The sequence below is a fragment of the Diaphorina citri genome, unplaced genomic scaffold (assembly GCF_000475195.1).
Source record: "Diaphorina citri unplaced genomic scaffold, Diaci psyllid genome assembly version 1.1 scaffold1180, whole genome shotgun sequence".
In the NCBI taxonomy this organism is placed as follows: Eukaryota; Metazoa; Arthropoda; class Insecta; order Hemiptera; family Psyllidae; genus Diaphorina; species Diaphorina citri.
In genome coordinates, this window is record NW_007378609.1 from 16,535 (window position 1) to 31,476 (window position 14,942).

At 40.1% G+C, this 14,942-nt stretch overlaps 1 protein-coding gene across 1 annotated transcript in view; it reads right to left on the reverse strand.

Annotated features, from left to right (window-relative positions):
* Positions 1-9,932, reverse strand: part of LOC103514606 — a gene marked incomplete at its 3' end in the record, with an annotated part of 26,434 nt that extends 16,502 nt beyond the window's left edge. Inside the window, exons 1-6 of the mRNA XM_008479503.2 lie at positions 9,664-9,932; positions 4,924-5,168; positions 4,478-4,579; positions 3,858-3,945; positions 3,339-3,738; positions 2,687-2,881 (exon numbers count right to left, since the gene is read on the reverse strand). Coding sequence (XP_008477725.2) covers positions 2,687-2,881; positions 3,339-3,738; positions 3,858-3,945; positions 4,478-4,579; positions 4,924-5,168; positions 9,664-9,798 — 1,165 coding nt within the window. The remainder of the gene's footprint in view (positions 1-2,686; positions 2,882-3,338; positions 3,739-3,857; positions 3,946-4,477; positions 4,580-4,923; positions 5,169-9,663) is intronic.
* Positions 9,933-14,942: the final 5,010 nt, after the last annotated feature.

Sequence of the window (14,942 nt, forward strand, 5' to 3'; positions counted from 1 at the left end):
GGGCGAGGGGGGGGGGCAGAAAATGAGATATGTATTAGGATCAGTGGATCAGTCCCTTCCAGGCAGCCCTATTGTGTAGGTACCTCATGTCCTGATAAATTCTTCTTCAAGTCTTAAATCAAGTGCTGCGGGGGACAACTACGACAACCAAACTCCCTAAATCAAAATCATCATAATTTAAATATTCAACGTCATCACTGGGAGTCGAACCCGGACATCCTGCGTTCGATGTTCCCTTACGCTTACCTTGTTTTCTCATAGGTCCAGGCTACCAGGTATTTCAAGTGATGTTCAGAGGTGCTCAGTAGTTCCCCAATGATAACTTCCAGGAGTTGTACTAGACTAGAGATTTCCACTTCCTTGTGTATAAGGTCGAGAAGTTTCGGTTTATTTCAAGTTCCCCAATGATAACTTCCAGGAGTTGTACTAGACTAGAGATTTCCACTTCCTTGTGTATAAGGTCGAGAAGTTTCGGTTTATTTCGAGTCAAAGCTTCCGAGATTTCTGACCGATGTCGCAGCCAAAGGGTAATCACCAGGTCTATGTTACCCTGGGAAACGAAGAATATTTCTATTTAAACATCTTATCTTAGGTAATCTATTAATGTTTATCAATTTACAAAAAATGTCAGATAAAAAATAATAATAGATAAATGGTATCTTAAGATTAAAGATGAAAAAATAATAATAACCTTGGGTACCTAAATTTTCACAACTCAGAGCCTCTTTCCTAAATGCCTTAATTTTCTGAATTTCATTTTCCCCGGGATACACACGAGGTTATAAATAAATAAATAAATGGTATCTTAAGATTAAAGATAAAACAATAATAATAAATACTTATTTCACAACTCAGAACCTCTTTCCTAAATGCCTTAATTTTCTGAATTTCATTTTCCCCGGGATACACACGAGGTTAAACACGTATAGTTGGCAATATAAAATTCACTAGAGATAGAGGAGTAGGATGATATTAATGTGTTTTAAGTTTCAAGTAAATTAATAATAAACTATCTTACTTATATTATTAGTTGCCTCACACGTATGACTCATGTGTAAACCCGACACAACTCACCTTCTTCAAAAACTCAATCACCTCATCCAACAGATTAGCCGAAGTTTCAAGTAAATTAATAATAAACTATCTTATATTATTACTTAGTTGCCTCACACGTATGACTCATGTGTAAACCCGACACAACTCACCTTCTTCAAAAACTCAATCACCTCATCCAACAGATTAGCCTTGCTAAACTTGAGCCAGGACTCGATATCATTCCCTGCATGTATCCTATGAAACGTATTCAGCCTGGTCAACGAAACGTTAAGTTGTACAACGCTCTGTTGTAGTCCAGGCGAAGACGTTTTGATATCAATCGCACCGAGCCGTTTCTTCGCGTACGAGAGAAGGGTATGTATCATATCCAGACGGGGTGGTAGCGTGTTGACGCAACAAACGGTGAGAAACTCAATGTCTTCTATCCCATCCAGACTCTGGACGAGGGTGGAAAAGAGATTATCGACCGTGGTGCTATCTGGTGGCCCTATTATACCTACTTAGTTCCCACATTATCAAGCCTCTAAAGCAGGGGTTTCCAACTTCCATGTGTATGCGGGCCACATGCTACATTGGGAGGTACTTCGCGGGCCACATATGTACATAGGGGAGCATTGTAGAAACCACCCCCCCCCCAAATTCCAATTTTTCAGAAATATAGTCCAATAGAATTTTGAGCGCCGCAGGCGACATTTTTCAAAAAGTATTCTCCTAATTGTAGCTGCTGAACACTAGTTTTTGTTACATTCAGGTAAGTTTGTATTAATTCCAAAAAGCTTCACGGGCCACAAAATTGGTCTGGCGGGCCACATGTGGCCCGCAGGCCGATGGTTGGAAATCCCTGCTCTAAAGGAAGAAGAAGAAGAAGAAGAAGAAGAAGAAGAAGAAGAAGAAGTAGAAATTTAAAAGGTAAAAACTAAAAACGAAGAGATTAAAATATCTGGTTGATCAACAAATACAATCTACGTGACTGAAAAACAATTTTTATCTGTAAAATCCATGGCCGAGTTGGTATCTCACTAGGTTTACACTACGGTCCCGGGTTCGATTCCCGTCGGGGTCGAAGTTTTTTCGGCTCCGTGTTTGGAGTTCAGGGTGCACTCAGTCTCGTGAGGACAAGTGAGTAGCTACTTTAATCTAGCACCGACCAGTGGCGGCATTAGCAGTGTAAAAAGAGTATTGAAAGATGGAAATTGATTGCAAAAGAAAGCACTTAGTAATGCTGTGATATCCGCAAAAAGTTTAACACAAATAAATTCACGATTTGATTTTTACTTTCCTTATCCTATAGGAAGGAAAGTAATGTAATCGGGTCAAATTTTCGATGGTGAGATTTTAGTGCCAAAACACGTTTTGAGGATGCGACACAAAATGTTTAGTTAAAATAGGTGCTGTGGTTGGCGGTATTTTGACCGCTTTTTGGCGGGTTACGACCGCTTTTTGGCGGGTTACGACCGCTTTTTGGCGGTTTTCAGCTGTATCGACTAAACGGTTAGAGATATTGTGAATATTACAACAGAACACCCAAATAAGCACCATTCAATAGGATAAGGAAAGTCGTGTGATGTTCACACCAGATTTTTAATGATAAAACAGATCTGTATCAAGAAAATAAACCATTCATTCTTACCTCGCCTTAGCATTCGTTCCAACCTGTCTTCAGGTCGACTCTTTACCATGGCCTTGATAAAAACTTGATCCATGGGCTGTGATGAACTATGGTCGGTTTCAATGTAAATGATGCCGTCTTCCAGGATGGTTTTGTTTTTGATGACATTATAGTGAGCGTTCTTGTTATCATTGAGATTCCATTTGATGTTGAATCCTGGGCGGAAGGAAATAAGTATAAAAAGAGCTTTACTAAGACTGTTAGCTTAGAACAAGTTGTCCCATTGTCTAATTTCATTATTTGTTGTCACCATTTTTAGCTATTAATTGTCAGTACAGCATTGTAGGATTAAAGATTTTTCCCTAATAAGTAGGTATTTACACTACTTACATACCTAAGTAAATATCTTCTTTTAAATTCTTCATAGAGAAATATTTTTCAAGTGCCTGCTCTGGGATATAATGCCTCGGTGGCGTAGTGGTCAAGACGCTCGCCTGGTTAACAGGAGGGCCTGAGTTCGATTCCAGCTTCAGCATGGAATTTTATCCTCATTTATTGGAGAATATAACCTCAGAATACAACCTCATAATAATGGAGTGTTAACTTTGCCTCGTTGTTACCTTCCACCCAAGAGTCTATTATCATTATAGTTTGGGCAAAGTCTACCACTTACCTGGTAAAGTCATGAGCAATATCTCAGGTGCAGCAGTAGAAATGAGAACACAGTAGTCCCGGTTTTCATTCAAATCCGAAACGATGGTGAAATCTTTCACCCCCTCTAGTTCACATTCATGTATGATTGTCCATGTGAGCTGACACACAATGACCAGCTGGGTAGCATGGGTTAAACACAAAATGATCTCTAGTTCATCAATAGGTTCCATTTTGAGGATTTTCATATCCAGCGGAATGTTATCGAGTTGAACAATGGCCTCATCGGTCATAGCATTTAGCACATGTAATGCAGTGTTAGCCAGCAGAATCCTTCCTCCATCCTCTATCACGGCAGAACACAGGATGTGATCACTCGGTTTGGATTTCTTGAAGAGAGAAAAGAGAGCGTGGATTTCAATCTGCTCGGCGTAGTGTTAGCCAGAAGAATCCTTCCTCCGTCCTCTATCACGGCAGAACACAGGATGTGATCACTCGGTTTGGATTTCTTGAAGAGAGAAAAGAGAGCGTGGATTTCAATCTGCTCGGCAACTGTGTCCAACTCATCTTCATTGCCTTCTTGTTCAGTGCAGATTTGGTTGAATGATGCCAGAGCAATTTTTGTAAATCTGGGGGAAAATGGAGGTAAAATTAGTTTATTACTTTGAATAAATCTATTTGAAAGTACATACTTCCAATGACAGAAGAACAGTGAAGAAATTAAAACACCAAGAAAGAAGGAGAGAAAAAAAACATTAGTGATGACATTGGCAGTTGGACTGTCCCTTACATGATACCCCCCCCCTTCTTTTCTGGTAATAGGTACCTCCTACCTATCTATTTATTAGTCCTATTAGGCAAAAGACCCAAGAAGGTATGACAAATGAAAACCTACTTGGGTATAATCTTCAACTCTGATCAGAGTAGGTATTTACTTAGGGAAGAATAAGTGTAGGTGGGTAAACCTGATCATTTTTTCAGGTTTACTGGAAGGGAAAATCCTAATCCATTACCTGTAAATATGACCAGCAGCAGTGAACACCAAAACAGACCCATCATTGGTTTCATGTTCTATCTTCAGGATCTTGTCATATGAGTGTAGGTGGGTAAACCTGATCTTTTTATCAGGTTTACTGGGAGGGAAAAATCCAAATCCATTACCTGTAAATATGACCAGCAGCAGTGAACACCAAAACAGACCCATCATTGGTTTCATGTTCTATCTTCAGGATCTTGTCACTACCGTCATCATTGGGTAAGTCCCTGGAAGAGAAAAAGGAGAAAATACAGATGTGTTGGGGGGTCATAACGAGAGAGAATCTTGTAGGTATTTTATTTAAAAAAAAAAAAATCTTTGTGGTCCAATAATTTTGCCTTTACTTTTTTCTGGTGTACCTATGATGTTATAGGTACTTAAAAGGTACTTGGTTAGATAGATCAACTGACTTACCTATGTTGGACAACATTTATAGAATTCAAATACCACCAATGAATAATTTTAAATTGCTGTTTAACAGCACCAAACAGAAAAGTGCATTTCGTTTCCTGTTGGTTCTAAAATAAATAAAACATGGTAGGTAGTCCTATTGATAAACAAAACTGCTCACCTTTCAAACACTGTAATACCAGTTGCTATATGGACACAACATAGGCAAACATTGCCGAGTCCAACAAACAGGAATTGACCACTTGGATCTACCGTGAAGCATGTGATGTTTTCTTCTCCACTCCATGTAATGATTGTTTTGGCAAAACTCTCTTCGTAAATGATCAAGGTTTGATCAATGACAATAGTCAGTCCAACATCGGGAATGAACTGGCTGAAAATTTGAGGTTCCAATGTTGAAACATTCTGAAAAGAAAAGAGTTGATGGTATGAAAGTATGAACAACCATGGTAGGTAAGTATTAGGTAGTCATCTACTTGAGAGGTATAAATATTTAGAAGAATTAATCAGGAGTCACAATGAAAATGAAGGCTCCTTTTTGCGCTTAACCTAACCCTATAATAACACTGGTCACTGCTCATTTGTGAAAGCTTTTTGTGTTTAACCTAACCCTATAACACTGGTCAATGCTCATTTGTGACAATTCCTTTTTGTAGCAATTTTCCACTGTCGTGAATTCTGAACAAGTAGGTACCGAATACAATGTCCTACGTACCTCGGGAGCCTTTTTGATAGTTGCCAACGTATGAGACTCAAAAACACTGGAATCATTGAAAGCAAATGCTCGGGTCTTGTTGAAGTTACTGGTCTCATCATCTGGATCTAAACCACAGTAATCCAAGCACAAGTCCTCACGATGCGATGGTTGATTGCGGTTCAGGAAGAGGCTATTGAACATGGCTGAGACCATCACCCTGGTGTAAGGCCGCTAAAAGATATATATTTTGTCACCACCTTTCGGCTTTAGCTAAAGCGGCTACAAAAACAACAACAACAACAACAACCACACGATTCTAATGTAGCCGTTGTTTTATTGCTACGACATGAAAAAAGGCGGTGAAACAGTTTGAAAAATTCTCTGCACGCAACTACTAACCTGAGATCAGGACACGGAGGTTGTGGTTATGTACCGGGTTGAGATAGGCAAGGTTGGTAGACTTGCCTTGTTTTTAAGTTACCACTCACATGCCAAACTGTAGAAACAATATCCTATCTCACCTAGTCCTGTCTCAATTCAACCCGGTACGTAATCACAACCGGAAAGTGAGTATGTACTAACCTGAGAAAGTTATCGTCCTCGCAAGGATTGAGTGACACGGCGGCATGCACTGTTGTCACATCGGTCAGCGAAGCGTCCAACATTTGATTCTTACAGGACAACCATTCGCTCAGCAGTTCCTGTCTGACCTTGACAATGTCTATGCCGTGCAGCTTAGCGATGGTGTCTGTGACCGCATTGATGTCGGGCAGACTGGCACGACACGTCTTGTGAAATAGAAGCACGCTCTTGTCGTTGTACAGGGAAGTGATCAGAGTCTTCGGACTGAGGACCCACTGCAGATATTCCGGCTTGCCGAGACCCGCGCAGTACAGCGTGTGCGTCGTGTGTACACTTAGGTATTTCTTTTGAACCTGTGAAAGAGAAAAGTATATGCTACATTTTTCCACGCGTCCTTCTGTCAGACCTTATGTCTGTTGTGGAAAATTTTGAACGAAGAGTCAGTGCCATCATACCTTCATTCTTCATTTCATTCATTAGTGATAAACTTCACTGTAAAATATTAGACAGGTATTCTTAAAAAAGAAAAATGAAATGCCTTATTAAATAATTTTACGTAATGTTCTACTCGTATTCCCAGGTTTATTTACCATAGTAAGCAGGTGAGCCTTTAAGCTTTCACTAAGCATTATGTAAGAGGGTAGGTACCTACCTACATCCTTGGTCATTTTTTGGAGGTGTGTCATCCTAACCCATGACATCCAACACTACAAACCAAGAAAACTCACGGATGTACATCCCCTTGTATGCCTAACTTGCCCACGTTTGTCTTTCAAAACGAACAATAAACTCAACAATACTGTGAGGAAAAATGAAATAATAAAAAGCGATGAGAATATTAAACTCATAATTAAGGTACGGTTTCCTAGCGACGTGTTTTTTGCGTCGTGGTTGACGTGATACGCTGAGCGTTTCACGTCGGGCACCTCTTCTGAGTAATTAGGTGAGACTGTTTTCCTAGTGAGCGCATTGCGCCGGCTCAGAACGTGTTACGTCGACGCAGTAGATCCGACTGCGTTCAGAGGGAGTCAGTTTCGTTGTACGCTGCGTGATTTTCGTTTGTTTTGATCGAATTCACATTTTTGTTTGTACTTTTTATTAACTTTTGTGTTTGAGGCTTGTGAAAATGACTGGAAATTTCGCTAAATCCCCTCCGGCAAGGTTTTCTTCCGACGAAGACGATAGTCTAATTGATTTTGTTAAGGTACGGTTTCCTAGCGACGTGTTTTTTGCGTCGTGGTTGACGTGATACGCTGAGCGTTTCACGTCGGGCACGTCCCCCAGCCAGCCAGACTTGGTCTACTCCCTCTTTAACGTCCCCCAGCCAGACTAAGCTGGTCTCCTCTCTGCTTAATGTCCCCCAGCCAGACTAAGCTGGTCTCCTCTCTGCTTAACGTCCCCCAGCCAGACTAAGCTGGTCTACTCCCTGTTCAAAGTCCCCCAGCCAGACTAAGCTGGTCTCCTCCCTGTTTAACGTCCCCCAGCCAGACCAAGCTGGTCTACTCCGTGTTAAACGTCCCCCAGCCAGACAACGTATATGTATAACATAAGGTAAGCAAATTAGGGTAGTGATCCTACAACCCGGCCACTCACCATACACGGTGACGAAATCTTATCCACACAATCCCGAATGGTGGACAGCAGCGAGGCAAAGCTCGGATGTAGGGACCACTCCTCTTTGTTATTCGGCAGGAGAGTTTCATCCTGAGCCATTTGGTTGATGGCCATAACACAGAGGGAGTCCTTATTCAAGCCTATGTTCATATAGTCCACTACTTCGTACCAAACCAGATAAGTACACATGTTGAGTTCTGGCTTGAGGATCTTCCGGAAATCGGACTTGTATGGGAATGGGAGTCTGTGGAATGAAACGATTTACTTTGATAAACTTTGCCAGCCTAGTTCGCATGGTTGGTTAGCGCATTTGCCTTGTAAGCGCTAGGCCGCAGGTTCGATTCCCGCCCGGGGCGGCTTTTATCCTGAACTTATGTTTCCTTATTATTCTTAATATGAAAAGATTTATTTTTTAAGAGGTTTCATAGTGGGAACTGTAACTGCTAAAGTCTTATCGTCCCGAAAGCGAAGAGAGAAGAAGACGGGATAGGAGAAAGCCAGCCATTCCGAGAACGAACTTTATCTGTTTAGGATAAAGTCCGCCCCCGGATCCCGCCAGGGGCGGATTTTATCCTGAACTTATGTTTTCTTATTATTCTTAATATGAAAAGATTTATTTTTTAAGAGGTTTCATAGAGGGAACTGTAACTGCTAAAGTCTTATCATCCCGAAAGCGAAGAGAGAAGAAGGCGGGATAGGAGAAAGCCAGCCATTCCGAGAACGAACTTCATCTGTATAGGATAAAGTCCGCCCCCGGGCGGGAATCGAACCCGGGACCTTATGTGCTCAATTACCTGTATGCAGCAATGTCAGGAAGATTTTCAGACTCCTGATGAGAGGCGGACCACATATTTCTTTCTATCTCCTGGGGACTACTAACACGTACGTAGGAGGATAGGAATACTAGAACGTGCACCATTTGATATACATGCGGTAGGGGGGAGGTCTTGGTTCGTGCTGCTAGAGACTGGAGCAGATCACAGAGGAGAAGATAGATTTCGTAGTTGTACCTGAAAAATTCAATTAGTCTATTAAATATTTTTTAGCTGTACCTGAAAAAGTGGGTGTGAATATAATGAACACTAAATTCACAACATATAAATTTTACGCATTAGCAAAAAGGTGAAATAGTATTATTTTTTTTTCTATTATTTCTTACCGTTTATATGTTTATGGATATGTACTTGTTTTATTGTCTTCCATCCGACTCGAATTTCGCCTACTATTTAAGCTTCTTCAAGGGAACTGTTGATTAACGTAAAAAAACTGGTTTTTGGGGGATTTTTTTCACATTTTCTCACACAAATGAGCTCTGATCTCGAAATTTGTCGCGACGACCTATGAACTCAAAGCGAGAAAGTTTTGGATAACACTTCAGTTGATCATTTAAGATCGGTTTTAGCGTCACCTAAGTTAAGCTACGCCGAGAAAGGCCAAGTATGTAGGTACATAATATATTATGTAGTAATAGGGAGCGCGAAGCGCGACCAAAAACAAGCTGTACTTATGTAGGTTTAATTTATTGTTTTACGTGCGTGCTACAAAGTGAGTACTAAATTTTAACTCGACGATTTTCCTTGTTCTATGTTAACGGCTGGCTTCCTTCTGTAGTTAATAGGAAAAGGTGTAAATAACTATTGATGTAAATAGTATGTACATTGTAAGTACTCCATTCTACCCATCTGGTGACTCTCATCTTAATTTCACTGTGTATGAAAGTATGAACAACCTGGTAGGTAAGTAAGTATTAGGTAGTCATCTACTTGAGAGGTATAAATATTTAGAAGGTACCTAATTAATCAGGAGTCACAATGAAAATGAAGGCTCCTTTTTGTGCTTAACCTAACCCTATAATAACACTGGTCACTGCTCATTTGTGAAAGCTCTTTTTTGTGTTTAACCTAACCCTATAACACTGGTCAATGCTCATTTGTGACAGTTCCTTTTAGTAGCAATTTTCCACTGTCGTGACTACTGAACAGGTACCGAATACAATGTCCTACGTACCTCGGGAGCCTTTTTGATAGTTGCCAACGTATGGGACTCAAAAACACTGGAATCATTGAAAGCAAATGCTCGGGTCTTGTTGAAGTTACTGGTCTCATCATCTGGATCTAAACCACAGTAATCACTGTGCCACATCTTGGAACCAAAGTGACAGGCTTATGAAACAGTCACAAATAGTGCAAATACATTTACAAATATTATTTATCTACCTGATTAATGTAAATAAGTAGGTAATTCAACAAAAACGTCAAAAACACCAAAGAAATAAAGAAAACCACATCCACAAAAAAGTTTGTTTCCAAAAAGTTCAAAATTTTGAAAAATAAACTGACATCGAAATCGACCAATCAAAATCAAGCACAGAGAAAAAAAAAATCTTCCAAATCCGTTCACACGATCTGAACTTTGTGCCGTGAAACTTTTCAAGATATGCAATGTGCACAGAGTTGTAGAAAAGTTTAGTTGATCTGAGGCTTATCCCCTAAGTTCTGGCATCAACGTGAGTAGGTACCTAGACACATTACACAAACCTACATCTACCTACCTATCACCTATCATAGCCAAAACCAAAAGGCAAGAAGAAGAAGATTCTATTTTTTCAAAGAGGTTTGATAGAGCGAACTGTAACTGCTAAGGTCTTCGAAGAAAGAAGGAAAACAGAATAGGAGAAAGCCAGACGTTCTAAGAACGAACCGAATATCTATTTAGGATGAAATCCGCCCCGAGCAGTAATCGAACCCGCGGCCTAGCTCTACCAACCAAGCTATTTAGGCAGTAGCCATCAGCCTAAAGTTAGCTTGGAGGGCAGCTCATTTGCCTTGTAAGAGTGGTCGCGGGGTTCATATCGATCCGCCTGCGGATTTCATCCCGAACAGATAGGTAGCAGCGTCCTACCCTGTCTTCGTCATCTTTTCGCTTTCGGGGCGATAAGACTCAAGATATTATACCTACTTAGTTCCCACATTATCAAGCCTCTAAAGCAGGGGTTTCCAACTTCCATGTGTATGCGGGCCACATGCTACATTGGGAGGTACTTCGCGGGCCACATATGTACATAGGGGAGCATTGTAGAAACCACCCCCCCCCCAAATTCCAATTTTTCAGAAATATAGTCCAATAGAATTTTGAGCGCCGCAGGCGACATTTTTCAAAAAGTATTCTCCTAATTGTAGCTGCTGAACACTAGTTTTTGTTACATTTAGGTAAGTTTGTATTAATTCCAAAAAGCTTCACGGGCCACAAAATTGGTCTGGCGGGCCACATGTGGCCCGCAGGCCGATGGTTGGAAATCCCTGCTCTAAAGGAAGAAGAAGAAGAAGAAGAAGAAGAAGAAGAAGAAGAAGTAGAAATGGTTTGTGAACACACTACTTTTTTTATGTCGCGAACCCACTATCAAACAGCTAGGTTGGTAGGTACCTACCTATTTTTTTATGTGTGTCCATGACCGCTGTATGATTCAAACAGAGGAAAGTTCACTTTGACTCTCTGCCCCAATACGCTACCCAGTCCTCCTTTTATCAGCAATGGAAAATGCCGATAACCTTTCCGCAAAACATTTTTGCACAAACAGAGCACGGGAATTGCGTAACCTTTTCCTCGTTTGAAAGTTAATAGAGTTACCGAGAGGACTCTTCTCTAGCTTTTTATTTTCTATTACCTTGTGTGGGTGTAGGTAGGTACATAGGTATTCAGAATAAATCGATTTTTGGTTTTTGGTGCCAAATGGTTCCTATGATCCTAAATTTTGATCCTATATTTTTTTCTTTCTTTATCCTAAGCCCCTTAAAAACCACTAAAACGTGTTGCCGTATGTCAATAATAGAAGTAGCGAACAAATATTTGCACAGTCCACGTTATCTACTCGAATATAGGTAAGTATATAAGTACCTATTATCTACCTAATAATAGAAGTGGGTGAGTACATATATGATTTATATGTAGGTAATATGTAGGTAGGTAGGTACCTATTTGTATCAAGAATCTAGATAGAATAGAATATATACCTTGTTTATCCTGCCCGAATAGGACTGAAAAGTCCCTTTACCCCAGCAGTCTAAACAAGGTCTCGTATATTTGATGGGTTATTAAAGAATAATACATACACTAACAATTCATTAAAAAGACCTTGCTTAACTAAAAAAAAAGGAAATGTAAATTAATAGGTGATAATAGAAAGTGACAATAAAGTAAAAAGTGTAGTGACAATTCTTTTTTTTTTTTTTCATACCAAAGTGTAGGTATTAAAAACCCAACGTAAGGAGTGCAGGTTTTTTTTTTTTTTTTTTTTTTTACTTTTATCAGCTGGTGTTCACGAGGTGCCCGCATGTTACTTTTTTCGCTCGGTTTGTTTTCCCGGAACTCAAAGTAAAGGGTATAATTAATACCTAGTTTGCATGAAAGTTTATTCTTCCTCCGTAAAGGGAGAAGAAATGAAATTGTTTAGTTTCTAGCTACTACAGAACTAATAGTAAAGTAGTTACCTATGTCTGGAATTGTTTTACTTTGTTAGTGAGAATGGATTTTTTTTTTTTTTTTTTTTTTTTAAGGGGTTTCTGGATTTAAAATCGTTACATTGCGGGTTCGATTCCCATCCGGGGCGAGCTTTATCCTAAACAGGAAAGGTTAGTTGTCTGGCTCTCTTCTATTCTGTATTCTTTCTTCCTTAAATTTTGGGACTTCATCGTGAAACAAACAAACAAACAAACAAACAAACAGATTTACGAGTAGACCTCCGTTGACTCAGAGTTCTCTACATCATACCGTTTTTATGATGGGCTGGGTCTGATGGGGTATTCTGAAGTAAAAACATTGGACTTTTTTTTTAAAGAGGTTTGACAGAGGGAACTGTAACTGCTATGGTCTTATCGTCCCGAAATCGAAGAGAGAAGGAAGACAGGATAGGAGAAAGCCAGCCGTTCCGAGAACGAACATAATCCCATCAGGATAAAATCCGCTTTACGGTTCACTTAATACCTACCTACATTAGGTGCTTTAGGTACATATTCAGTATTACATAAGGATATTGCATAACATTACATAATCGTCTACTGTTACATAACGTCAAAATGTTTCATAAGGAAAAATTGTGTTCATCTACTTTGGTAGATTTACAGACGGGACTATAATTTGAGTTTGAATTCGGTTTAACTCTGACATACGTATTTCTTGCGTCAAGGTGTATACAGATATCCGCGTTGCGGGAGTGCTGCGGTGATTCTGCGCACAGTACGAACATGATTTCACAAATAATGATAAATTAACACCTCGACCAGAAATAGCAAAAAGTAAAATCTACACTATAGTCAATCCAACAGTCAACTTTTGGTAATTATGCATAAGACACGTCCATGGCACTTAAAAAAGAATAAAATAAAAAAAAAATATGTCACTGCTGAAATCTTACCGTCCCGAAAACGAAGAGAGGAGAAAGACACCAGCTCCGAGAACGGACCTTATTCGTTTGAGAATACGCCCGGGTGGGAATCGAACCCGCGACTTAACGCTTACAAGGCAGACGCGCTACCCTCCAAGCTAACTAGGCTGACTATGTGGAGCTTTGATACGATAAACACTCGCACTGATTGCACTGTGATTTTGACATCTCCACCAATAATTTGGTGGAGATGTCTGATTTTCAAATTCCAAAAATTGAATGCACCAAACAGATCCCAATAGATCACTGAAGTAAAGCAGCGTTATATGTGGTTGGTATCCAGATGCTTAAACATCTGAGCAATCGCGTTAGCTTTGCTCAGACCCTACTAAGGCTAGTTAAGGTTCAAGTGCTGAGAATTGGCTTGCTTGCCATGCAGAAGGTCTCGGGTTCGAATCCCACCATCGACAAAAATTTGTACTCGTTTTTCGATTGCAAATATTTCAACGGAGTAGCCTACTAATTTGATCATTTTGTTCCGAATAGAGCTTATTCGAGGCACTCCTCGCTATAATTGACAACATGTTGAGACCAACTCTCAGTGCTCGATACCTCGTTCTTATTGGTCATTACCTTACCAAACGAACGACATGGAATACCAAACGACATAAAAAAGAAATGGAAAGTAACAACCCAGGTATCTGACTCTGGTCACGAGATCAAACAAACACGAGATTCTTACTGAAACAACCGTCTCCAAATTGTGCCAACTGAGCAGACAACCTTTCAAACCTCAACCCCTGCATTTATTTTGAAGACCGGCAACATCTAAAGATTCTCAAGGAATCGTAAAAAGGTCTTCTTTGAAAGTAGGTACTAACTGATATTGTTGTCAAAATCACAATAATAGGTCCACAAAATGAACATTTTCCCCGACCTGTGTACATTAACGTAGTGACATTAGACCGAATACAAGTGACCGAAATTCCTGCCAAGTTGGAAACCGCTGTATCTGAGTACCGAGATCCCAAACAAGGCTGCAATAACGACTGACTAGTCTCAATGAGGGTCACAGCAGACCAAGTTGGTAACTGATGTATTGAAACGCAAGAAGTGTTGAGTTGGTATAAATCGCGGTGATTTCGCCCATATAGGTAAGAAAGACACCTTCAAAGATATCGAAAATATCCAATCTGATTGAATAAATTTCCTGAAAACTGTATTTGCTGTGAAAAAGGTTGGAATAGAGACCAATATTGCCAAATACCTGACCTACATAGTATTACTATTTTTTTAGTCGTTTCAAATAGATGAGTGTAAATAACAACAGGGCAGTCTAGATTTAAAATAGTCTCAGACAAAAAGCTAAAGAGATTAATAAAAACCTTGGCACACGTAACCAAAACCTTGCTCAAAAAACCCTGATTGGGACAGATAAGGAAAACCATGCTTAAAAAAGCTCAGTTTGAATCATGTAAGGAAAACCTCAGTTGAAAAAGATTTCACCATGCTTTGGGTCAGGTGAGTCAGGTAGTCAGGTCCCATGACAAGCTATCAAAGTGGTGTTTATTTAATGAAACTTTGTAGTTACATTGAACGGTTTGTCGTAACGTAATTGTATATGAAAACCTCACGGGTAGCGCGACCACACTGCTCTCAGAGCGACTGGGCAGCGCGGTTCGGAAAGTACTTCATAAGAATACATACTAGGAAGCAGTAGGCAGCGGTCGCACAGCTCGGCAGCGCGACCGGCGACCCGGCAGCTAGGATCGGAACGCCACCTTTACGTACATAAGTGTCAGGGGATTCGACAAGAATATTTGCGTGGGTGTATGGATGAGAAACCTCAGAAAAGGTCTGGTTTCTCATCCATATTATTATAGGGTGAGGTCAACCGGTCAAAAAT